This window comes from Chaetodon trifascialis, chromosome 22 (genome assembly GCF_039877785.1).
Source record: "Chaetodon trifascialis isolate fChaTrf1 chromosome 22, fChaTrf1.hap1, whole genome shotgun sequence".
NCBI classification, from domain to species: domain Eukaryota; kingdom Metazoa; phylum Chordata; class Actinopteri; order Chaetodontiformes; family Chaetodontidae; genus Chaetodon; species Chaetodon trifascialis.
In genome coordinates, this window is record NC_092077.1 from 14,918,594 (window position 1) to 14,944,903 (window position 26,310).

General features: G+C 41.3%; 3 protein-coding genes across 3 annotated transcripts; 2 read left to right on the forward strand and 1 right to left on the reverse strand.

Moving 5' to 3' along the window:
- Positions 1 to 2,657: 2,657 nt before the first annotated feature.
- On the forward strand, positions 2,658 to 6,112 carry kera (keratocan). Its single transcript, XM_070992065.1, has 3 exons — positions 2,658 to 2,792; positions 4,062 to 4,936; positions 5,107 to 6,112. The coding sequence occupies exons 2-3, from the start codon at positions 4,075 to 4,077 to the stop codon at positions 5,274 to 5,276; spliced, it is 1,032 nt and encodes a 343-aa protein (XP_070848166.1). The 5' UTR covers positions 2,658 to 2,792; positions 4,062 to 4,074; the 3' UTR covers positions 5,277 to 6,112.
- A 1,708-nt stretch (positions 6,113 to 7,820) lies between these two features.
- epyc (epiphycan) lies at positions 7,821 to 22,777 on the forward strand. The gene is made up of 7 exons (XM_070991977.1): positions 7,821 to 7,989; positions 10,575 to 10,773; positions 17,370 to 17,544; positions 19,877 to 20,035; positions 20,198 to 20,400; positions 20,640 to 20,735; positions 21,578 to 22,777. The coding sequence occupies exons 2-7, from the start codon at positions 10,582 to 10,584 to the stop codon at positions 21,746 to 21,748; spliced, it is 996 nt and encodes a 331-aa protein (XP_070848078.1). The 5' UTR covers positions 7,821 to 7,989; positions 10,575 to 10,581; the 3' UTR covers positions 21,749 to 22,777.
- LOC139350522 (caldesmon) lies at positions 22,262 to 25,256 on the reverse strand. The gene is made up of 4 exons (XM_070991976.1): positions 25,072 to 25,256; positions 24,416 to 24,509; positions 23,776 to 23,863; positions 22,262 to 23,690 (listed from the first exon to the last, which is right to left on the reverse strand). The coding sequence occupies exons 1-4, from the start codon at positions 25,142 to 25,144 to the stop codon at positions 22,947 to 22,949; spliced, it is 999 nt and encodes a 332-aa protein (XP_070848077.1). The 5' UTR covers positions 25,145 to 25,256; the 3' UTR covers positions 22,262 to 22,946.
- Positions 25,257 to 26,310: the final 1,054 nt, after the last annotated feature.

Genomic DNA, 26,310 nt, shown 5'->3' on the forward strand with positions numbered 1-26,310 from the left:
TCACCTGGCTGCAGGCCACTCACACCAGTTGGAAAAGCAGGTAAGGATGAGTTGTCTTTCTTCAGCAATAAATCTGTTTTAGAGAGGAGGAGAGAAAGGCTTTGACAAGGGAGGGCACAGTGTATTTTTTTTATATGATTTACATCTGATTGGAATAATATTTAGTTTTGATGTAGTGCACCTTGTCAGCCTCTGTTTCAAAACTCAGAGGGAAAAGTGGAAAAGTAACCTTACAAATAAGAGAAGGCTCTGAAGGTGTGTCGTGTAAATGTGTTACATACAGCTTTGTTTCAGTCACAGTTTGTTTGATGAATTAGGATGCTTAACATCAGGACAAGATAGAGAGATAGACTGATAGACACTTTTGTCATCAGTCAGTTTACAGCAGTTTTAAATGAAGCTTACACCTGGAAATGAATGAAATCAGAAAAACCAACTGTGGCTGTTCGAGGTTTGCAAATGACACACATCTTTGGGAAGTCACTTTTACTGCCAAACATGATTTTTTTCCACATGATAATTATCCATAAACACGGTTAGGCTACTTTCTCATCTATGGATACAATAAGCCATGCAAACTCATGTTTGAAAGTCATGAAGTGGATGTCAGCAAAGCCATCAACTGAGACTGATCCCACAAAACCAATGCAGTGCAAATACAAACCGTTTGTGTAATTAACATAGCTGGCTCTGTCACAAAGCCCCTGGCAGGAAATTAGCATTATCATTTTCCTCTGCATGTGTTTCTCATTAGTCTGTCAAGCAGATCGTAGACAACATTTGTTTTCAGTAATATATTTTCCATTTTGCAGAGATCTGAGAAGCCCTGACACATCACTCCCAACAGTTTGCATATTTAATTGTAAATCTTGACACACATTATAAATGACTATTGTGTTGAAACAAGACTTGAAGGGTACCCCGTCTGTTGTGTCTTTGTATCCAAAAACAGCTAGTTAAATTAAAAATATATGAAAAAAAAAACCAACAACAAAGAAGCGTATCCATTGCTTAGTTCTTTACAAATAATTAATTGCATCTGTAAACTTTATTCACATTCCTGACACCTAGAATAAGAGTTTTTAGGAGCCTGTAAAAAGACAGATGTGGCTACCTTTGGTCTAACTATAGAAGAAAATCCTTGTTTGACTGATTCTTGATTTCATCCCAAAACTTTTTACAAGTCTGCTGGTTGGCCAGAGTTGTAGAAAGGCTGATTGGAAGCATATTCTTTGTATAAAGGTTACAAGCTGGCTGTCCTGGTCCTGTACAGACTGAGTTGCATGCCAAGTAATTGTAAGTTCAGCTCTGTGGTCTGACAGCAACCTGCATCAGATGTATTAGGACATCTGCCTTTCTTAGTTTACTATGTGCTCAAAAAGTCAATATATGCCTTTTACTTCCAGAACAAGGATATTTGTAAGTCTTGATGGTGGAACCAGATGCTGGCTGAAAGTTTACTTTTTGAGATGACCTATTCTTATTTTTGTTTGATATTTAATCAGTATTGTTTGATCACGTCAACACAAACCTGATTCCATACACATGCTGACATTAAAAGATAAAGGCACAGAGAACATCGTGCAACGAAGCACTGTCATCTCAGGCTAACCAGCTCACAAGTCAAGCTTGTTAGGACAGTACAGTGACTGAAACAAATGTGTCCATTCATCAAGTTTGTAATTTGTCCTTCACGTACAGTTCCTGTAAATGTGCTCAGGACTGTCGTCTGGATGTGTAATTGATCATACAGGATTAAAGACATGTGCAGAGGAATGATTACTGTTCAACGCACCCTGGCAAACACAGGAGGAGCTCTAATGGGATTGCAAGGCTGATCGTGGATATGTGTCGCTCCTATCCTCACACAACTCAGCTGGGATTATCCTGTTGCATTCAAGCCTTTGCCGTCATCACTGGAAATTAGCGCAGTCTCATGCAGGCATGTCGAAAAGGTCACCTGACACTAACTAGCTTCTACAAAAACAATTAGCATGCCAAGCAGTCAGGAAAATCCCCCCCACATTAAAGCCTGACCTCCCTTCCATAACAGCATTAGATCTCATGTCTGAAGGTAATGTTTTGTATGGTAGAGTGCGTCATCTTTGTTCTGGATGCATTAGCAGCTGATGTACTCATTGAAATCCTCATAATGTACAATTAAACGGAAATACATCAAGTACCTGATTATCATTAGCGTTAGGACTGCCTTTAGAAAGCCCTCTATGCTCTATGCTTTGTAGCACTTTGCAGTTGCCTGAGATTTTTCAGGCAAATATTAATGATGCTCCTCTCCATCTCCATGTATTTGTGTTCTTTTTGACTGTCCCACAGTTTCTGTTGACTCTCAACACTGTAAGACTATAATTTGCAGATTAATGACTTCTGATGGCACCGTGGACGGCAGCAGCACAAAATTAGAACAAAGGTCAGCAAAGGACTCTTAGGGATTTGTGAGCGGAGTTAAAAAGCAAGGGAGGAAGGGCTGTGCATGTGGAAGTCACCAAACAAAGAACAGGTAGGCCTGCATTAGCCTGTTTCTAAGTGGGCCATGTCTCAAGTGCTGAAAAGGCTTAGCACACTATACACCACCTTTGACCTCTAATCTTGGGAGAATATGATTGGCCAAGAGAAGCTTTGGTGTCATCATGACTGACAGGCTGGCACATGGTGAATGAAAAGCTAGCAGTACAAATACAGGGCAGTGAGAGGCACAGCCTCATCATTTGGGACTACGCTTGAGAACTTGCTGAGAGAGGACAATAAGCAAGAGGAAACTTAAAGATTTTAAGGTAAGATGCATTTCTGGAGGGCAAATAAACTGATACCTCTGAATGAAAGAGTTAGTAATTTGGTAAATGTTTGTCTTGCAACTTCGGTTATTGGGTTTTATCTTTATGGAACCATGGATACACTTTCATCATTTGCGCTACACGTCATACCCCAAAGCTGTATCAAGGAGTTCTGACACCTGCAGAGTGAGAAAGCAGGGGCACGTCTCTCAAAACAGGTGTGTCGGCTTTGCCTTTGAAGTGAGGCCATCCATGGAAAAATGTGGCCTACCCGAAATGAGTTCCAGACAAGCGTGGAGCGCATCAAGAATTTAAACAAGCACCAGATGGTAACTGAGAGGAATCAAGTAGTGCCTGAAGAGAAGGGTGGATAGAAGATGGTAGAGCTGACTACAGATTTTGTTCCTTTCAGCTGTCTTTTTTTATTTTTGTGCTTCTCTTTTACATAGCACACTGTATATTGCATCTTCACTTTATCTCTTTTACCAATGTTAGTGTTGAGTACCAAACCATCTACCTTTTCCCTGAACTGTCATGCCTAACAGTTTGTTTCTTCTCAATTGAATAAGTGCAATGCTCAGCGAAATGTGTGCGTACTTGCATATGTGGTTCATTGCATACCTCAATGTGTCAACTGTACATACCAAAGCAAATGTAATTAGAGATGTGTGGCAGGCTTAGTCTCGATCTGATGAACAGTTTGCATCATAAAACTGACATGCAACGTCTTCAAGTCTGAGCATAATGTTCTCCTAATGCAATTAAAGTTGACCTGGCTCTGCATCCTGTCTTTGGGGCTTTAACTGTCATTGGCAGGTAAAGCAATGACCCAGAAAGGGCAGTTTTCCTTGCTCTGTTGGCAGTTACCATTGGGATGCAATGATAATGACATTACTGGTAGAATAGGCTTCGTATGCTGGTGGTAGCTAAATTGGGACAGAAGTTTAACTAGTGTGCATTTGTGAACACTTTGTCATTTCATGTTAGCCATGTGATCTGCAGTATTTTCACTGAATGTTTGATTTCTAGAGTGTGAAAGGCCTTGGCAAGACTGTTGTTAATCTAGAATGATGAAACAAGATGGGTTCTCAAAAACAAACAGTTGTATTGGTCTTCAGTACAGCGTGGTCCTGATTCCGCAAAGTTCCCAGTCTTTTGCAAACTTTAACATCTTACGTGATCTTTGCCTTGGATGTCTAGAGCATTCCAGTGTCTCTTTGCCCTATGTTGACTTAAGGTCTGTGTGTTTTGTGTCCTTTTTCGTCACAGGTTAGGCAGCGAGATGGCGCTTCTCCTGAGTCTCCTCTGCATGTTGTGCCTGGTTGGGGCAGGTACAGGCCAGGACATGCCTTATGAGGAATATATGGCCCAAATCCAAGGCTGCCCTAAAGAGTGTCGCTGCCCCCCCAACTTCCCTCGTGCTGTCTACTGTGATAATAAGGGCCTGAAGAGCATCCCCAAAATCCCTCCATACACATGGTATCTCTACCTGCAGAACAATCTAATTGAAGGGCTGTCAGCAGATTCCCTGCGTAATGCCACATCGCTGCGCTGGCTGAACCTAAACCGCAACAAAATCACTAGTGAGGGAATTGAGGAAGGTATCCTGAATGGAATGTCTCACCTGGTGCATCTCTACATGGATGACAACCTCTTGTCTTCTGTGCCATCTCCCCTGCCAGCAAGCCTGGAGCATCTGCGTCTCTCTCGCAATCGCATCTCCAAGATCCCTGCTGGTGTCTTCATTGGTCTGGATAAACTTAATCTCTTGGACCTCCAAGGGAACAAGCTGATGGATGATGCTGTGACTGAGGTGAGCCTGAAGGGTCTGAACAACCTGGTACAAATCAACCTAGCCAAGAACCAGCTGAGTAACATGCCTCTTGGCTTACCACCCACCACCACCCAGCTTTTCCTCGATGGCAACAACATTGAGAAGATCCCAGCTGGCTATTTCAAAGGTTTGCCAAAAGTGGCATTTCTGAGGCTCAACCACAACAAGCTTGGCAGCAATGGAGTTCCCAAAAATGTGTTTAATGTCTCCAGCATTTTGGACTTGCAGCTGTCCCATAACCAGCTGACTGAGGTTCCCCTCATTCCCTCAGGCCTTGAGCATCTTCACCTCGACCACAACAATATCAAAAGTAAGTCTGTGACATTTTTGCAAAGCACCTACTGCTTTTCTCTGGTAATAGTGATTGATCTGAGCTTAAGATGCATGGGCATGTTTCTTTTATGCATCTACTGAATAGGAGTGTTCATCAGAGAGAGATGCTGTAAGTCTTATAACTTAAATCCCTTTGTGTATTTACAGGTGTAAGTGGCTCTAACGTCTGTCCTGTCGCTGTCGAAACTGTGGACGACTCCATCAATGAAAGTGTCCCTCGACTGCGCTACCTCAGACTCGATGGCAATGACATTAAGCCACCAATTCCAAGGGATGTCATCCTGTGCTTCCGTCTCCTGAGGTCCATTGTCATCTGAAGAAAAGATATCTTCAATGCATTCTAAGCTAATTCTTATTTCGTATAACTGATGACTTGGTAATGTGGATGCTTCTCTGATTAATGAGATGTGTGAACCTATGCAACAAAAATTGTGACGTGTGTAATATTTGCATGTTTGTAAAACTTAAATATTTGATACTAGCTGGGATCAACTTGATTTATTGCTGTGACTTAGGGAAAAGTTATTTCCAGTTCCAGAAAACATGGATTTTTCAGTGGAAATTGAATAAGATCTAAAAGAAAGTACAAAATTGACAAGGAACTGGTCGGTAAGAAGCTTTGCTGAAGCTGCAATCTGTTGACCACTAGTTGTGCCTTATGTTGATGTAAACATCTGCATGTACAAGTCAGAATGAAAATCTGTTTAGAATTTAGCATGACAGTGATTTAGATGGAGCAGGAGGCAGAGCTTATCAGTACGTAGGAAAAATATCACTTTTAATTTCTATTTTTTTTTCCCATTGTTTCAGGTAAACCTTTGCTTTATGTTTGTAGACTTGAAGCCAAATTTATGGTCTTGTGTAGGTGTGTGGTCTTATTTACTTTTTTAAATTACTCTATTCTACAAATAAGCATATTACTGTAGGTAATTTATTTTTATTTAATATTGGAGAAAAATGAGCAGAAACCTGACAGTCCTGTGAATATTCATGGCCAATATTCCTTGATATTTTGTATACAAAAGGAATGTGCTGTTTTTTTTAAAAAAAAAAAATGCCAACACACTTTTTAATTCTGGTCATTATTTTTCTGAATAAAAGTTGAGCAAAAGTTTGAATTGTCTTCAATTTGAATTAAACTTCTGAAAATTAACATGTGTCCTGGTGCAATTTTATTATTTTTTTTACACCTCCAGCACTTTGCATGAATGTAGCCTAAATGTAAATATTTACCATGAGCATGCAATTTTCATATGCCATAAAAATTGGAATTAAAATGGGGTTGTTTTAGTCAGGATGTATGTAGTGCATAACTTAAGGGAACTAACCTTGTGAAAGTGAACATACAGGAGATCTACGTAGATCATTCTCATAACATCTTTCTTCCATGTGGACTATGACATATCCCATACAGTTATGAACTTTCAGTCCTAGATGCTTAAACTAAGTGGTGAACAGATACAGTATCTGCATTAATATTGAGAGCCACAGCCAGCCAGCCACCTGGAGTCTGCAGACACCTGCAGTCAGAGCAGTCCCGTTAAAGGTGGCATGACGAGTTACACTACATGTGCGCCTGCAGCAGTTTACGAGACCGTTGTGACTTAAGACCTACATTACTTTTTGACTAAAAATAACCTTTTGTACACATTCTAATAACTAAATTTTTATGGAGTGGACATTTTTTATGACATTGCGCAAAAAAAAATAAATTAAATTAACTTAATTAATTTGATATATTGGCAGCCTTAGCTCCAGAATTAATGGTCAGCCAGTATCCACATTTCTGCTAGCATAAAGTTTCCTCCTCACTGTCAGTTATTATATGAATGCTTCTACAGAGGGGACCAACTCTGCAGGATGTCTCAGGATCATTACAATACACTCTGCCATATACTTTGCACATCAATCATTGTGTCAAGGTATTTTGGGACAAATCGTATTCAGTTCTTTGCCTTTTGAGAATGCTTGGCAGAAGAAAAGCGCTGAATATAAATCCCGGCTTATATGGCGGGTGCAGAAGGATGTCTGGCACTCCCACTACGTCCTTTTCCCCTCACTCATCAAAAGGTCTAGAGTTACCATGGGAGTGAGAGAGAGGTGGACAAACTGTGGCCAAATGAAGCTGGCAAAGCGAAGCTAGCCAATAGCTGTGTGTGTTATTCTTTGTTTGGACAATGGACACTGAAGACAGTCTTTGAGTGACAATAGCATTGACACGCACATCAGTACAGAACTGCAAAAGAGCCACTCGCCTTGGGTCTCCTCATCTCTAGCCCCCCTCCACATCAGCTAATTCTCAGTCAGACTGTTATGGTATCCCACGACTGGACTCTGTAGCTAAGGCAAAACGACGGCGCAAAGAGAAAGCAGTTTCAACCAAAAGGGAGGGCAGAGGCCTTCTTCCAAGCAGGGACTTCCTCTCAGCACCATGCTAACAGGGGCTCCTCACAGAGGTCCCATTGTGTACAAGGGCCCCGTGGATCCCCCCCATACATGAAAGCAACACATGCCAGAGTTTCACCTCAGGAAAAGGCAGACAAATATTTCAGTCTGATTGAGCCACACGCTTAGAAAAATAAAGGATACTCTTGTAAGGGATAAAAAGATATTTTGCCATTGAGGGGCCTTTGCTCTCTCTTTCTCTGTGTGTCTGGTGTCTGCATGTGTGTGTGTAGTGTTTGAGAGGGTCGTGCATGTGTGTTTACCGTGCGGGGTGGGTGCACTCCGAGTGACCAAAAGCAATCTGCTCTGGTCCAATCAGTCTCAGTGCCTACCTTCACACATAAGCGGCAGGGCACTCAGGTCTGCCAGAGCGCACAGACCTACACATACACACAGACCTACACACTTGTCACATTCACACACACACACACACACACATACACACACACACCTTTCACACACTTAACACACCCACCCTCCCCTCTTCAAGGCACCCTGCACGACCTCTCACCATTGGCCAAGTCCCGGAGCCCTCAGCATCTCCATCACGGCTGAAGGGACCATTCGGGAAAGCAGGAGACAGAGGTAAGCGTCCTTGGTGCTATCTATCATGCTGGCTTAATGGCTCTCTGGTGCAGGGGATTAGGCAGGCACAGTGGCTCGACTGTCCCCTCCAAAAACACTGCTATTCAGGGTTTGCATAGGAGCCACTTGGCTAATTGCTTTCACTCAGGGATTTGCTTTGAGAGCTTTGCAGGTGACTGAAGTGTGGATGTCTTTGTCGTCCTTTGGCATTCTTAGTGGTTGTGTTATGTTGACTTGCAGCTTTTTAGGCTTCTGTAGATGTGAGTCAGTGTGAGTGTTCGACAGGTGTTTTTTGGATTTGTGACAGCCCTGGTGATAGTGACTTATTTTTGCAGTTGTGACAGTAAAAGAAGACAATATCTAACCAAGCAAGATGAATTTTGCCTGTAGAAATTTAAAATTCTTGAACTTTTTTGTGCATTTCCATCAAATTTCACAAATTGTGACAAGAATCCCATTTCTGTTAATGTAATTTTTGTGCCTTTGCTCTCAGGAAAGAATCATATGCATATGTTATTTGTCTTTAAATTAAAATTGTTGTCACCTGCTTGATTGTGGATGTCTCTTCAAGCCTTTCTGTGATGCAAATATATCAGTTTGTTCTGCAACCTGCAGCAAAGGGACGTCTGTCAAGTTTGTTTATGGCTTTTGAGGAAGAAATGTAGAATCACTGGATATCAGGAATGCCCAGCGCAGAGCCAAACATAACACGGAGGTAGTCTAGAGGCTGCACTCATACACACATACACAGTTTCCACACACTGTACACTGTGATGGCCTGTATAAAAGCACACCTCTGTCTTTAGTATAGTCCCTCTTTCAGTGTGACCATGCAGGATTTCACAGCCTCATGACAGAAAGTCTATTTCAGTGGGGATGCCAACCAGTTTCTCTCAATAGGGTGCACTCAGTTCATGTTGGACATTTACAAAAGACAATGATGGGATAGATGTGCACAGTAAGTCTGTCCATCTGATACCAACAAAGATTAGATTCATGACTTAAATAACCTGTGAAGGTTTTTTTTTTCTTTTATATCTGTCCTCATCCCAAAAATAGCAGCAGAGGTTTCTCAGTTTTCTCCCTCTGAAAGATTGGAGTGTTAAGACAGAGTATGCATCTGTGAGAGGATGTGTCATTCCAAGTGTGTGTGTGAATGTGTGCATGCCTGTGTGTGTGTGTGTGTGTGTGTGTGTGTGTGTGTGTCTGTGTGTGTTTGTGCGTGCGTGTGTGTTTGAGCACCCTCACTGCTGAATGAAGCTTTTCCTTGCAGCCGTAAGTCACTGCCATCCTGTCCACAAACCTCGGAGGAATTTGGAGTTTGAGTGCTGAGACAGGCAGCGACCGGGCCTCATAAAGGCCCTCTGTAAAGGGCGAGGGGTCGAGTTAGCTTAGAAACCTGTCTGTCTCTTTCTCTCTCCCTCTCTCTCTCTCCCACTCAGTCTTTTCCTCACTCTCTCCATCTAACCCTGAGGGCCAGCGTCTTGTCCACGTCTCTCTCCATCTCACTCTTTTCTTCTCCTCTTCCCTTCCCTTGCTCTCCATTTCTCTGCCCCGGCCTGCAGGGCTCTCTTTAAACTCTTCTGCCTTTTCTTGGACTTGACATCTCTTATCTCAGACCGGCTGAGATGTGGCTACACCTGCTATTAGTGTGCTATGAAATTCCCAACAGACAGATGATTTATTCCTAAGCCTAATGTCAGCTGTGACAACTAATTAAGTTGTAATTAACATATGCTAATCTTATTAGCAGTTGCCATTGGGGATTCACACTTATGAACTAAATCAACCTCGTTAAGCTTAGGAGATCATCAGCTGCTGGGAATATGAACAAGATTATGAAGAGCAGCTATCTGGGTCAAGGCAGTGCATAGTAGAACTGCACATACATGCTAATTTTAGATTCAAGAAGAAAAGGACCCTCTTTCCTGCACCCTCTTTTCTAGTTTGTTGCCAAGAATTTTCTGCCAAAGCCTTTTTGGTATGATTGCTGAAAATAATTGAGCCAAAAAAACACAGAAATTCAAATGCAGCTTTAACAGTGTTTTACTGGAAAAGAAGCAACCCAAAAAATCCCTTCTTTTTTTCAAATCCCCCCTCCCCAAAAAAAAGACTTCCTTATCAGATCAACTCTGACTTCCGACCTTTGACACACCACAGGCAAGCACTGATTTGAGCCAAGATGGCTGCTCCCTCAAGAGTGAGTCTCCGGCCACGAGGCAAGAGGCCCTCATACGTCGATGCCTTGAGCTGTCCGCGCCTCAGTAATGAATCCACTGACCTTAGTGACGTGACCCAATGTCAGGCCCTGGTCTGTGGTACTGTAGACTGGTTATACAGCCAATATCATGAAGACATGCTTTGTTGAAGAGCACCTCTGTGGAAAGACATTTTAATACAAATAGCATATTTTAGACTCAACAAGATCAATTAGCATTTTGCTACTTTCACAAGACGAATGATATAACAAATGGAACAGGAAAAAACTCACCTGGTAAGAGTTTATTTTCCATGCAGTGTCCTGTGCTGTAAATGTGCGAATAGAAGTTCCCCATCTGACTTTCCATCTCTCTGTCCGTGTCAAGGTGGACTATGAGGATGCTCGTGCGGCTCGTGTTGGGACTCTTCGTCCTCAAAGTGGTGGTGGCCAGCCCCAGGTTTTCCCGGCAAGTGGACTTGGACACGTACGACAGTGCCAACTATGACGTGGATCTAGACAATTTAAATTTGGAGAACCAGGATATCTATGACTACGAAGATGGGCTGACAATTGATGATCCTCAGGTAAGAAGCTGTACGGGTTAGTCAGTAAGCAAATGCCTGTAATGTAACGCCTGTAAATGTAAACTGTCAATACTGAGGAAACCCTTTCAGAATACAGTCATTATAATATGTCACATTTATGTAAAGTCTCCACCTCCTGAGAGATTTGCATTGATTTAGTCCACTTTAATTGGCAGTTCAGCTTATTAGCATGTTGCTATCTGTGCTTCTTACTAGAAAGTCAGAGGACTCTGCATGATCCCTCCTTAACCTCCTAAATTAACTTTTGTCAGTAAAATGCTGTACACTGCAGAACGTTTTGCTGAAGGACGCTTGAAAACAAACATTTCATTGTAACGCTCATATCACGCTCATGTGAAGTTGAGTGATCGCTAGAAAACATGTGGAGCCAGACGATAAATATTAATGATGCCCCATCGACATGATACGCAGCTCACATTTTGAAACATGCCGGTTGTAACTGTTCCCAGAAGTCTCGATTTTCTCCAGATTACACAAATCACAGCGGTGATGAACATTATTGGTGAATTAGCTGTTTTGAAGCAAGGTCAGCGAGTTCATGAAGCAGACAGACGTCCCGCTGATACCAACTGAGGCGCTATGGAAAATGGACGGACATCTTTCCAGCTTCATGCATTATTGTGGCCAAAATATTTCACTTTTATTCCTTGGCCGGCCTCCATTTAAGCTACATGCCCTTGAATCTCCACAGGCCAGATTCCTCTGCATCTGGAGTCGTTTTTATGTGTGGAATCCAACAATATTTACGCTCCAGTGACGGACATATTTATTATTTGCCTGCAAAAACTGAAGAAGGAACAACGTTTAATCACACAGCAACCGAACATTTTGATTTCTTCCTCTTTTGGTGTGCAGAATTTGTAGTTGCAGCTGGCATAGAGGAAAAACACAGGAAACACAGATGGAGCTTTATTTGCATTTATTACTTTCCCACACTGAATGTAACATATAATATCTTCATAAAGCTGCTGTGGGATCATTTCTGCTGTTACTTGTTCAAAATATGCTAAACAGAGTGAAAGGCCTGCTGTGAAGTGAGCTAAACTCAAGGACTGCTGTGCCTTCTGGGACTTTTCTCATTCTACTCAAACGGCTTTCCAAAGATGACTGGGGAACAGAGGCAGATAGGGTTACAAACTGGATGATGGATTCCAGAAGATCCTTTAAATCAGCTCAAGTCGAGTGTGATGTGGCAAGCCTGCAGGGCATGCTGGCATGGCAAGCTTTAGCGAAATTTTATGTTCCCATTTAAACCCTTTTGTAACAAGGAAATTAAGCCAAGACAATGTCAAGATGGCAAGAGGCGAAACATCCACAGTGGATTTTCAGCAGGTTTCTTCTGAGCCAGCAGTTTAAGTTAAACCTGATGTGGGTTGCACTCACACCACTGCTGTTATCTAAGACCAACCCCACAATCAAATGCAGGTTCAGCAGATCGGACAAGACGTAGTAGGAGAAACAACATGAAGCAGTGATATTGTCGTCCACTGTGGCAAAAAGGTGCAACCACAGCCTTTTTTTGCATAAATCTGAAATAATCGAGCTCTGGTGTGCAAAGTTTTACAGCTGAATGTTACACATGACAGTGCTCAGTGTGGGAAAGTTGTAATGTGTTGCAGGGAAATTACTTTGATAGAGTCTGGGTATGACACAGCACATTGCATAAGATTTTGTGGGCGTCTGTGGGAGCAGGAAGAGGAGAAACAGAACAAATAGATTTACTGGAGTCTTTGTCATCCTCAATAAACACAAAGCTTTGATTTGCAGCACTGCACACTGAGAAACAGACATTGCAAGGATCTGTCGTTTTGTTTTGTTGACAGCACAGTTAGAGGTGAGAGGGCGGATCCTGAGAGAGACCGATTGCTTAACAAGAATGAGGATTAAATGGATTTTATTCACACACACATCAGCTGTCAGGGGAGAAATGAAGCGATGATGAGCTCCGTGCCTCTGGAATGCTGACTCCTCACTTTCCACATCCATCTGTTGGTATTTCTGTTCTCTCTCCTCTGGGCTTGTCTCTTTTGAGAGAAGAAGAGGCTCATCTTCAACATTATCCAAGCAAATACTTTTCAGTCTGCTGCATTCAAAAACATCTCTGCAAACGCTTTAAACACTTATTTTAGATTCATCTAGGCGTGTCCCGAGTTTGACGAAGACATTCAATTCGTCTTGAGTCAAATTTTAAAAACAAATTATTTTAATCTATCGCAGCTGGTAATTTAAATGTTTAACTTAATTTGTACAAGGGCTGGGGAAAATAACATTTACACCTGTACATAATATCTGGCTGTTTAGTGTTGTCATTTCTTCAGCTGTTGTTTTTGCTGCTGTTGGATTGGATTGGATTTTTGTACATAGTAAGTATTTTGTGGGGCCACGATAGTTCCTCATTTGCTCCACTTGGAACTAATAAAAAACATCATAATTGTCTCAATCTTACCCAACAATTAGTATCAAAATTGTGTCTGTTTGCATCAAATAATCATACTTTAAAATACAGGGAATTTTGTCCATTCATGTGTCTTTTCCAAGAGTTGGATGGGAAGATTGATACCACTCTTGTGTGTGCATTAAATGTTACGGTTCGTTCTAAGGAAGGCCAGGACCCAGTTGCAGAGACCAAGAAAACCAATATTTATTAAACAAAGTACAAACAAAAAATCACCTGAACCAGGGATAACACTAACCAGCAAGTAGAACACAAAATCACCACAACGGGGAAAAAGTATCAAAACAAAACAATCAGAAAATACAACCGAGATAGTAACAAAGTAGCAAAATAAGATAAACTAAAAATCACCAGACTACTGGGAAAACTACTATCAAAAATGCAGAAACAAAAGGCGACTATGAAAACTCACAGTGAACAAGACAACAGTACAAACAGAAACACTGGAGACAAGAGGAGCGGGACTAGAGACGAGCGAAATAGTTCAGTAAGGAGCTGCATACGACTGGGAGACAAAGAGAATAGTCAGGCACAGGAGACGAGCATGAGGGGCCTTAAGAAGCCGGCTTGATTAACAGATGAAATGCAGGTGTGTCTAATGAAGCTCACTCCCAGAGCAATTCGGCCCCGCCTCCCTCCTGCTCCAACCTGCTGAGAGAGAGTGAAGGAAAAAACACAGTATCAGAAAAGGAAAAAACACAGTGACCCGAGACCACAGCCATCGCATTAAACATGAAGTCAGCAGCCCGTTAGCTTAGCATAAAGACTGGAAACAGGGGGAAACTGCTGGCCATGCTCTGTCAAAAGGCAAAAAAAAATATGCCTACTAGCACCTCTAATGAACACAATAAATCTTTTTTCTAAATCTGTTAAGTCTGAAAGCAGCATTTTGTGGTTTAACAGGGGGGTTATGCGTCAGACTATTTCCTGGTTGGATGTAGTGACTTCCTGGAGTCGTGCCATCACTGTGAGGTTGCCAAGCAACCAGCGCAGGCTCTGAGATGTTACTATGGCCACCGTTCATTTTTAACAGACAGCCCTGACTTGTTATCAATCTTCTCTTCAAATTCTGATAAACACAGCGAATAAGCGTCCTCAAAATGTTCCTCAAAGCTCCACAGCACAGACATCGTTTTGGCATTTGCTCCGGGCTGACGAGGCTCATTAATGTGACTCAAAATTTGCCACATGGCGTTTCATTGGACTCAAAACTTTATGGTGTCCCGGTGCTTTGTGGCAATCAATTGTTCAGCAAAAAATTCTGTCATCCTATATGCTGTAAAGGATGCAGCTGGTGAACCAGTTTCAGATTGTTTGGTAAAGACTGTCTGTTGTAGAACTTCTTAAAATCATTTTAGTGTTTTTGAGCTGAAACTGAATCTAACTATTGATATACTACAGCAGCAACATAACATTTGGCATCAGCTTGACGCTCACATTCAACGTCTCTCCCTGTGCATTCTGTATCCCCATGCTGCTTCCAGAGCTTTTATTTTTTCACTAGTTTTGGTTGCCAGCCTTTCGCTTCTTCTTTTCCCTCGGGTGTATATGTTTGCTTTGGGTAAAGGGGGAAATGAAGGGGAGAGCTGCAGCAAGCTAACTCTGTGCAAGACTTTTCAATGGCCTACCTTGTTGTATCCCAAACTGTGTCTCTGCCAAGCTTTAAAATGTAACTTTCAGTGCTGGGCATCCCTTCATTGCTGCATTTAATGCCTCTGCATGACTTTTAGTCACTTACGTGTCTTCTAACCTATCACTTAAATGCTGCACTTGGTTTGACTTGCATGGTTGTACTGATAAGCATTCATTTCATCTGATTACAGTGGTTTTAAGTAGCTGAAAAAATATAGAAAATATGGATTCTTGCAGTTACCATGTGAGTCGTGGTTCCACAAGGACCATTCGCTCTTTGGAGGGTTGAGTCAGCCTTGTTGGGCGTGAGAGAGTGTCAGGTATTACCTGTGGCGGTGTGTGGAGGTTCATTGCCCTCGTCTGGAGAATGATTGAACTGCACATTGGAGCAAACACCAAAACATCAAAGAGCAGCTGCAATGACTGTAAATGCTATTATGACAGCAGATGGATATACCTGAAGCTTTTAATGAGGGGACCAAGAAGCACTGTAATTCATAAAGCTTGGCTGATTTGGCAGAGCTGTCTTTTAATTTATTTCCCCACACAAAAAGTAAATTCTGGCCTCCTGGATAAACAAAGATGCTAAGTCTTTGTTTTAAAGTAATTTGATATTTTGAAGTGAGGTCGAAGAGACATTAACATCACTGTACACTTAGTCCAATTTGCAGTTTGTCCAATCCTTAAGTTTATCAAAGGGAATCCTAAACTGACTGCAACCAGGTGGAGCATTTAGCATAATGTCCAATATGTTAAAGTAAATATATATATGCTTCTTGACAAAGTGGAAAGATTTTAAAACTTTTCTCTAAAGGTTACAATATATCAGAGGTTAATGCTGGATTGTAAACAATTTTTTCTGTCCTCAAAGAAAACAATTATTTGTAAGCATCCCTCCATTACAAATCAGTTCATAACCAAAGAGATATAAACAAGTTTCCACATGAATCCATATGAAGTCCTAGCAGTTATTTTCCCCATGGGAAATTTCAACGGCAAGATATGTGGCAATGTTCTTTTGTATATTGAATATATAGTTTGTGGCAAGTGAAAAAATTCGTCTCTGTGGTCACTCGCTGATTTCAAAAATGTCCTCCATAGCTTTCATAGAGGTTTCATCTGGGTGGCCACTGAGGTCGCTAATCCGGACACTTAAATTTGGATACTTTGCTGCCATCTAGTGGCGTACACTGTGTAAACACTGATTTTGTCTATGATCTCAGATCATAGTGTCTCCTCCTCCTGTCTCCTGTTGCTTGATTTCTTTTCTTTTCTGTTTCTTTTCTTTTGCCTTTTGACTGTTTTGAATGTGGTACAGCAGAGAAAGAAAGAACTGAGAGGTGATGAGATGCACTGAGGTTCCCAGAACAAATCTGAAACCAGCACAAAACACATAAATGCAGACATTCACTAGTTGGAACTAACATCTTCCTGTGAATGGAAATTAATAAAAGGGAAAAAATATATATATATATCTGTGATGAATGTTAAACTTTTTGCGTGCCAACCATTCTGGCAAATGTAAATTTTATTTGCATAAATTAGATGATAACAGTGTAGTGAATTTAATGGAAGTCAAGCCACCACAATGATCAAGCAAATATTGTCATTTCTCTTTCAGTGGAGTTAAATATATGAAATTTGCTCTTTTTATCCTCTTTTGTGCGCCCAAAAGGGAATTACAGGAGGATCCTTTCTTACTGTCTACATGCATTGGCTTTTTTCTTTATGTACACCATTGCCATGCCATTACATAATTATACAGTCCTATTGAAGTTGCTTGTCATTGTGTTTGTTTGTATGCTTTAAATGTCCTCCTGAATTAAGCTTACTGTTCACATGACAGCTGAAAGTAGATTCTGACAAATTAACAGATAGAAAACATACAGATTTTTAACACTGAAATGCATTGAATTTCCTGACAGTCAGCATCACAAATGCCAACTTGGTCTCATGAAAACCGTTCTTCCTGCTGCACAACGTTTTGCACAATTCAGTATATGCTTACTGTACAGTTTCTGTCATATTCTAAAAATAGTCAAGAGATTACAGACTACACATTGTACCTACACAAGCTCAATAGAGTGAGGGGATGTTGGTTTCCTGATTATTCTCTTGAAATCAGTGGTGGGCTTTTTAATGCCAGACTGTGTCATCTGTGCAGAATTATGGTTTATTATACAGCAGATCTGTCACTGTCATGATATTGACTTCCTAACAGTTCCTTTCTTAAGGTGGCCTCTTAGAGTCTCCAAAACATTGAAATGTGCAGGTTAACTATGTGTGCAATAATACCGGAATATGGTTTGCTTACTTAGTTTCAGCAAAAATGGAACCAACACAAAGCAAAGTGCTTACGTTGACTACTTTTTAGAGTTTTATTTACAGATTAAGAAAAACATTTTGTCAGACTGATTTCTTTTCTGATACTCGATCTCAAGTCAAATTCTCATACATTTTTGACTCACTGCTGCTGTCTTTTTCTCAGATAGAGATTGGAACACTGGCCCCACCCGACTATAACTACCCTGTACCCAGGGCCTCATTGGAAGAACAAGAACAAGAAGAGGAGGAGGAGGAGGAAGAGATGCCCTTAAAACCCCAGCTCACCCCTCAGGGTTCAGGGGGATCTGGGGTTCTCATGGGCCCAGACACACAGAAAGGTCTGAAAAGGCACACACCGTTCGGTCTGCACACCTATAAACCTAGAATCACTTGATATCCAAGTTCATTCCGTGTAATAGAGGGACTTGCTCTTCCTTGGACAAAAGGAGTTGAAAAGAAGCATCAACCATATTGACAAAATGCCCAAAACAAAGATACACTAATCTGTTCTCTAAAATAATCATCCGCATCTTCAACAATCATCTTTTCCATGTGCATGTGTTCCATTTAACTAGGTGTTATTGGTTAAATGTGTCCTTTTTAATCACTGTGTCCATTTTTCACTGACCACTTAACCTAATCATCATTGTGAGCTCCCAACCTGATTACTGATCCATTTCAGATTCATCTGTCTGTTTATTAATACCTAATCTTGTCTCTAACAAGAGGTGGAGCTGCGTCTGACGCCCATTGACATCCTTCATGTCTCCGGGGATTTTGGGGGCTCCGTAGGGTCTGGGGCCTCAGAAGCTTCTGGGGTTTCTGGGTCTGGAGGCTCAGGAGACCTACTGGTCTCTGGCACATCTGTGGGTTCTGATGACATTGTCCTGATCTCCGGAGCCTCTGAGGAGCTCCTCAGCTCTGGGGGATCTGGGGAATTCTTGGTATCTGGGGATCTCTTGATAGCTGGGGATTTCTTGATATCTGGGAATCTCTCAGGATCCACAACTTCTGGAGCCTCTGGAGACCTTGGCTCTGGAGAAATTTCCATTGAACTCTCCCTGGGCTCTGGAGGGTCTGGGGACCAGTCCGGTTTTGAGTTCTCCGGAGATCTCTTGATCTCAGGGGCCTCTGGAAGCTCTGGGGTTTCTGGGGACTCTGATGAGTCCGGGGACTCAGGGATAATCTTGTTATCTGGAGGTTAGTACTTTCAAAGAACAGATGTCTGTCAGTAAGCCTTGTGGCAACTCTACTTCTTGATCTGTGAAGCAATAACCTTGTCTTACTCTGTGATTTATGTTGATTTATTGTCTTAAATTCCATTTAACTGTGTTAAATGTTGATTTCATGTGTTCGTCATCTTACTGATTTGTCCTACTGTGTGCTATTGTATTTGTGTTAGTCATAATCATTCTCCCTGTAACCTCCTGTCTCATCTAAAATGTGCGTGTGATTGATTGGTTCATGGGTTGATTGATTGTCCATCTCACCCCTTGCCCTCCTAATCTCATGTCTCCTAACCCCAAACCTTGGCTCTAACAAGAGGAGGAGCTGCCCCTCATTCCCGAGACCATCCCCAGTGAGGCATCAGGTGCTTCTGGGGAGTTTTCAGGAGCTTCAGGAACCTCAGGGGCCTCTGGGGATCTTGGAGCCTCTGGAGACTTAGGGTTCTCTGGAGACTCTGGAGTTTCTGGTGTCTCTGGCTCTGGAGACGCAGAGGTCCCTGAGGTAACTCTGGTCCCTGACACTGATAAAGGTCAGTATCTAATCTAGACTTGGATGAAATATGTTAAAGGAAGGGTAAAAACTAAAATCCATACCTCACATGCCAGAAAGTATACCAAAAGGTGACCAAGGTGTTAGTACCAATGCTGGACCAGGGAGCCAATGAACCTTTTTATGAACTGGGCGTTATTTGTCAGTTTTGTCCACTTCCTCCTGTGAATCAGTTTTGGCAGCTTTGGTTTTGGCTGGTAATCCAGCCTACACCATGGAGGAAACTGAAACTCTAAAGACAAAACCCATTGAACTGGCTTCTCTGAAAAGTGTTGTTTGTGCTTTGCTAATAAGTGTTTTGTTTGTAACCACTCAGCAGATCACACTTCATGTTATTAACACAAAATCATTTAACTTTAATTCATCAGTTAAATGCCATAAACACTTGGTTAACATTGCTAATATACTGTATGTAACTTATCCCTGTGGCAAACAGTGGGCTGCTGATTGCCAGGCGTCCTGTTCCATGTCCATGCTGATCTAACCTGTTTCTTTAACACCTAATCTTGTCTCTAACAAGAGGAGGGGCTGCTTCCGACTACACCAGAAACCCCTCAGGAGGGTACTGGCAGTGTAGAAGGGTCAGTGAGCTCTGGATTGCCAGAGCCTGATGAACCTGATGAGCCTGATGAGCCTGTGTGGGAAGGTCAGTATTGAACAGCACAGGCATTTAATACAGTGAAGCATGATAAAAACCAAAGTTTTCTTTGGATCTCGTGATATCCTGAACCCCGACTTGATTGACTTTGCCCTGGATTAAGACCTGTTGGGTTTTTTGAGTCATAGAGGATGATACCATTAACCACCAACTGCCCTCTGAAATACTTTCAACCTCTCATTTTTAATATTTTATTTCCTCCCTCCCCTCATCTCCTTCATACCCATGTCCTGCAGGTATGCCCACTTGCTTGCTGTGCACGTGCCTTGGTGGTTCGGTCTACTGTGATGACTTGAAGCTGGATAGTGTACCACCTCTTCCCAAAGACACCACTCACTTCTATGCCCGCTACAACAGAATCACCAAGATCAACAAGTCCGACTTTGCCTTCATGAGTATGTTTGCTGTTTGAGTGAAAATATATGAATATTAGAGCAAGGAACCAAACATAGGGGTGAATGTCAAGCATTTAATCATGCCCTTAACTTTGACTGATGCTGGAGTTGAGCAGTCACTAATATCAGCGTTTCAGAGTGTGCTTCCTTACCTCCTTCCAGACAAGCTGAAGAGGATCGACTTAACTGCCAACGAGATAACTTCCATTGATGACGGAGCATTTTTGGGTCTGCCTGAGCTGGAGGAGCTGGTGATTCGAGAAAACCATATCTCACAGCTGCCTGCTCTCCCAGAGACCATGAGTCTGATCGATGGCAGCCATAACAATATTGGCAGCAAGGGTATTCACAAAGAGGCATTCAAAGTATGTACACCTTCCATACTTATAATTACTGTACACACTCCAGCCCAACAAATAAAGGTTGATATTAGCTCTTAGAAGATATATTCTATGTTTAAGTTTATTGTTACTAATTTGTTTACAAATAAAGTCTTCTATCCATGACTAAATGACTGCCTTAAATTCCTTAAAATTTATTTCACAACAGTGACACCGAAAAGCCTGAGCCAATCATGATTTATATGTTCTCTCATTGTATCCAGGATATGACTAGCCTGCTGTACCTGTACCTAACGGACAACCACATTGATTACATCCCTGTGCCTCTACCAGAGAGCCTGCGATCTCTACACCTACAGGTATATCTGCTTGAAACAATGAATGCTGAAAATGTGATGTTCAGAGCATAAAGCAGGTTCTTTACATTCTTGGAGTTAAAACACTTTATATGTAGTTCTAATTTGATGTGAAAATGAGGAGTAAATGATCACAGGTGTTTTCACTTTTGGTCTGATGCTGAAGTGGGTGGAGCTATGCTGAAATTAGATGATCTCACCAAACTTCATGAATGAGAAAAGTGTGACTTCTTTCACTCAAACAGGTGAAATGAAAATGATAAGAGGGTCAGAGAGGTGTCAGTTACAAGCACACAGGCCCACACTGTCCTGACAAGCAGCCTGATTAGGCAAAGTAATGGGAAACACCTGCAAGGGAGGACCATAGGTGTGCATGGCTGAGCTACAAGCTCACTGAAAAGCTCATGAAAGCAGATGAATTTACATCCTGTGGAATATTGAACTTATTAACTGACATCCAACCCTATAAAATCTGAATCCTTTTAAATGATGGTGTAAACTCTATTTGGGTTTTGCTTTCAGTGAATTAAAAATGTTACACACAGCTTGGTATTGAAGAATTAAAGCTTAAAGACTGACATTCAAAGAGCTGAGATGATGCCTGGTTCCTTTATTCCAGATATTCTTGCAAACCCTCCTCTGAGAGGACAGATACCACCTGACAGTAAACACTGTAACCAGACAGTTTTAAAAAATTTGGATTCATGTCAAGATACTCAGAACAAGCCATATTCTGATCTCTAATGATCCCATTTCTCCACAATGATAACCAGTACAATCGAAGCAAGCCTAATGTGCATGGAGGTGATGTCTCATTATCTATCCTCCTCCATCTCCCATTGCAGCGTAACAATATTCAAATGATGCACGAGGACACGTTCTGCAACCTGAGAGACTTCAACTACATCAGGAACGCACTGGAGGACATCCGTCTGGACGGCAACCCCATCAACCTCAGCAGGACCCCGCAGGCTTACATCTGCCTGCCCCGTATACCCATCGGGGATCTCATTTAACCACACAGACACAACACCTACACTCTTGCACACTGACTCCCACAAATACAACCACATGCACACATCTTTGTACATATTGACACACACAAGCACGCACGCAGACATGCATACCATTTACCACCTCCTCAAACCATCGATTCATTATGTTAACGTATTTCAAAACTGTCATAAATGCTGCTGATGTATACCACAGATCAGTCAAACTGAGTGGAAAGTTACATTTCGTGAACATCCACAAACACATAAAGTCAGATTCTGGTGATCAAGCACATACACACTGCTCTACTGCAACTTCTTCCTCTAGTTCAGATTTTTATGCCAGGTGTAACACACACAGAGACACACACACACACACACACACACATACACGCACACACACACACACACACTGCAAACATCACGTTCTAGCCCACCAAGATGCATGTGCACACACATACAAACACACACATACACACAAGAACTTTCTCAAAAGCCAAAACTGTTCCACAACTGATTAAGAGTAACACAATAGGCGACATTCGGAGAAATCAGTTTATTAAAAACCCTCAAATGGCATGTATGTTTCTGCTCGGTGTCTGTTCATGACTGGCAAGAAAGAACAACCAGAAATATTGTTTAAATATGTTTGTTTTGTAAAAATAAAAATAATAATATTAATATTAATGACAAATCTAACACTTTTGGAAATGTATACTAACATAAACTTATTGAAGCTGGAGCTTAATGAAAGGTAAATTGAGTATCTAATGCAATAAAAGACGCATTTAAACACAATCATTTGTTGTAAAGTCTGTACTGTAATATAAAAATATATATTCTGAAAGAAAAAAAAGATTTTTTACCTGAACTGCAATATTTGGTATATAACATTTCAAAAAGTGATGTTTTAACCGTGCACAATAGCCTAAATCAAAGACTCTGGAGTCTGGAGTCCATCAAATAAAGACTATTGTTTGATTTGGGATGGGGGGTTGTTGGTTTTGATTGTGGATGGGGTTAAGAATAATGCTAATAGCTTGCTATTGTGTGCTCTGTATGGAATAACCACAAGTGAATAAAGTTGTTTTGAAGACCTCTCCGAACTGGGAGTGGCTCAACGTTTTTATTGGTTAGTGTAATGCACATTATGTGCAGATGCAGCCAAGGTGGAAATTGTTTTGTTTTTTTTCTTCGGGGACGGTTTTGTGCAGAAAAGGAATCAAAAATTTTCAACAAGTTTTTCAAACAAGTAGAGGAAGCGCTCCTTCCTGTCTATGACGTCTGAGTCCTTCACCTCGCTGCTGTCCTCTGTGACCTCTTCTGTCTTTTCTTTGGCCGCAGTAAGTCTCTCCAGCTTGGCTTTCTCTCGCTCCAGAGCCAGCCGGGCCCTGCTCAGAGTGTCTCTGTCCTTCTCCAGCATCGCCCTCTCCCTCTCCATCACTGCCTTTTCTCTCTCTATCATCGCCCTCTCCCTCTCCAGCGAGGCCCGGTCTCGGTCCAGAGCGGCGTTCCCCCTGTCCAGCACTGCTCTCTCCCTCTGCAGCACCAGCCGCTCCCTGTCCATCACCTGTTTCTCCCTGTCCATCACCTGTTTCTCCCTTTCCATTGTTTGTCTTTGGCTTTCCGTTACGTTCCTCTCGTCATCCACCTCTTGCATGATACAGTCTATCTCCTGGCTTGCCTCCTGCACTGCCTCCTCCTCCCCATTATCATCTCTGTTTAGGGAAACATCAATCTCTGGCCCGTCTACTAACGAAGCCGTGCTGGAGTTTATCACCATGGACACCTTCCTCTTCTTGGGTTTGGAGATGGGTAAGAAATCTCCGCTGTCTTTGTCGTTGGGGAAGACCTTGAGGATGGCGGCGCTGCCTTCTAGCCGACCCTCCATGGCGTCTTCCATCAGATTGAAATAAGGCCACGCTTCAGGGAAGACTTTCACCCCGTCCGGAGGGTTCTTTAGCTCCTGAGGAAGCAGAGAGAGGGAAACGAATCAAGAAGAGAATCTGAAAAAATGCTTGAAAACAGTGAAATCCCCAAAAAAACTGCACCTTGTATCTTTTCTTCATGTTGTCCCATTTTTTGGATGCTTGACCATGGGTCATCTTGTGTTGCAAGCCCATATGTCTCAGGATGGTCCTGAAAATATAATCATCTTAATAGCACTTAAAAATATTACAACTAACTGATTTAACAATCAGTCAATCAACTGAAAATGTATCAACTATTTTGATCATCTGTTAAGTGTTTAGGTCATTGTTTTACAGTAAAAATACCAAAAAGTGACTGGTTTCAGTTTCTCAAATGTGGATATATAAACTTAACATTTAAAAAAACCAAACAATTCATCAATTAGTCCAGAAGATAATCAGGAAATTGGTAAATAATGAAAGTAACATCACACATATAAATAAAACAACAGTGGGGAAACCCTCATCTCTGCTGAGGGAAACAGCAGAAACATGACAAACAAAGAGGTCAGAAACAGAAACAGACCTTCAAGAAGTTCTTACATTAACATTAACGTCTAAGAAATTCTGCACCAGAACAGGTTGAGCAGAATGTTAAAATATCAAAGGTACAAGAGAGAAAAACAGATACTGAAAGACAAATCTGAATGGAAAAGAACCCTTTATGGTACTTGGACCCTTTTCTATTTTCACACAGTAGCGGCTCAACTTGCTGGCATACCTCCATGCCCACATAGAAGTATTTCTCCTTCCAGAAAAGAGGTAATTATTTGAAACCCTCAGCTTCACAAAGGCTTCAATTTCTTTTGAATTCACTAAGAGAGAAATTGAGACAGAAAAAAAAGTTAATTTGAAATGCAATACATATATCTAAAATTGGTTGTTGTGTAATGCGCAGATTGTTTGAGCCTCTTGTGACCTCAGATTTCCAGCATTTTCATTCAAATCATTGTGATTCCTTCCTTTAAAAAAAATACAGCTAATGTACACAATACTTCTCTTTTTAATTCAACTGAGAAATTAACAATATCTTATCTTTCAAGGAGTTTACTCATTCAATTAACCCAGGTTACATTTACAACAGGTGTTAGAGCACAACTGATCAGCTGTCAGTACATTAACTTGGTTTGATGTTTTTGTTTCATTTATGCTCATTTAATATTAGTCTACACAACAAATACAACTGACATTACTCGTGGAAGCAGCTTGAAAATGTTGACATGTTGAATGTTTACTTTTTGTTCTTAAATGAAAGCGCTACTTTCACTGTGAAGCCCACTTATTAGGCGCCCTTGCTAACTCCAATCAGCCTAGAGTAAGCGAATGCTAGCTGGTTAGCTTGATTAAAACATGACATTTCCGGTTTCCTATACTTACTTTTATATGTGAACTCCAAGGGGTTGACTTTATCATGAGTGGGGTTCGTGTAATCGTGATCCTTGAATTCCATTTTTTCTTTTTTTTTAATTCCCTTCTTCGTTTTAGTCTTTTATCAAGTGCCCTTCGTAGGAAAGGACTGCTGGCTCGCTCCTCCTTCAGAGGCACCCTATCTTCTTCTTCGTGACTTGCTTTTAAGAGAGCGCGTTACCGCCACCTGTAGATGGGGAGCCGCCAGTGGAAGGATGAGATCACTATCGCCATCGAGCGCTGTGGAGGATTCATACAACACAGAATAAGACTGAACATCTCAATTTCTGGGCAAATGGAAAACATATTCCAAGATATTATGATCAAATAGCATTATATTTTGTGTTTAACACTCTGTTTCTATAGTTTTTGTTCTTATAATTGATGATTTTATCTTGTTTTTGTGTTGATTGATTTGTATGTATATAAGGTAACTTATTACAGAACCTATACGATATCCCATCACGTTTTCCACTTCCATTTACCCTTGCAATATCTATAAAACAGCAATACTTTGACCTTTATACAGACATTTTATGTTATTGTACACTTGAATATATAGGCATCTTTATGTATGTGAATGTTTATTTATCTCTCTTTAGCTTTGTTGTCCTTGTTTTAGCTGTATGTATATGTTCATCAACCTACAATGTAAGTCTTATATGCCTATATGTTCTTGGCACAAACACTTGATCAGGAAACCTGATTTGAAATTTGTCACTGATGCTTGGATAATTTGCTAGAGACCTAGGTTGTTAAACACTATCTGAGGTGTTTGGGAAATTTTGGTATTTTCTTGTGTATTGTGGAGAGGTGTTGGGCTCTGGCTCCTGTGTGTCCCTTTTTTGGCTGAGGCTGGACATGGTTCTCCAAATGGCTTTGAAGTTGGTTCCAACACAGCTGGGATTCATCACAATCAAGCACAGCATAAAGATTGTGGACTGCAGAGGGCTTGTTCTAGATGGTTTCCCCTGCTTAGCCGTAGAGTTGCAGCTTTACTAATGCTGCCTGCAAGTAGATGTTTATATTTAGTGTTACTAAAGTTTACATCTTAAAATCAAACCAAAGAGAATTGTTGATACATGTAATATTAGGGACATAACAATGGAAATGATGCCGGTCTGAACTCTTTGTACACAGATTTATTATCCAGAATTTATCATCAGTGATGGTCAATGTTTAGAACTTGAAAAAAATTAATTGTTTTTT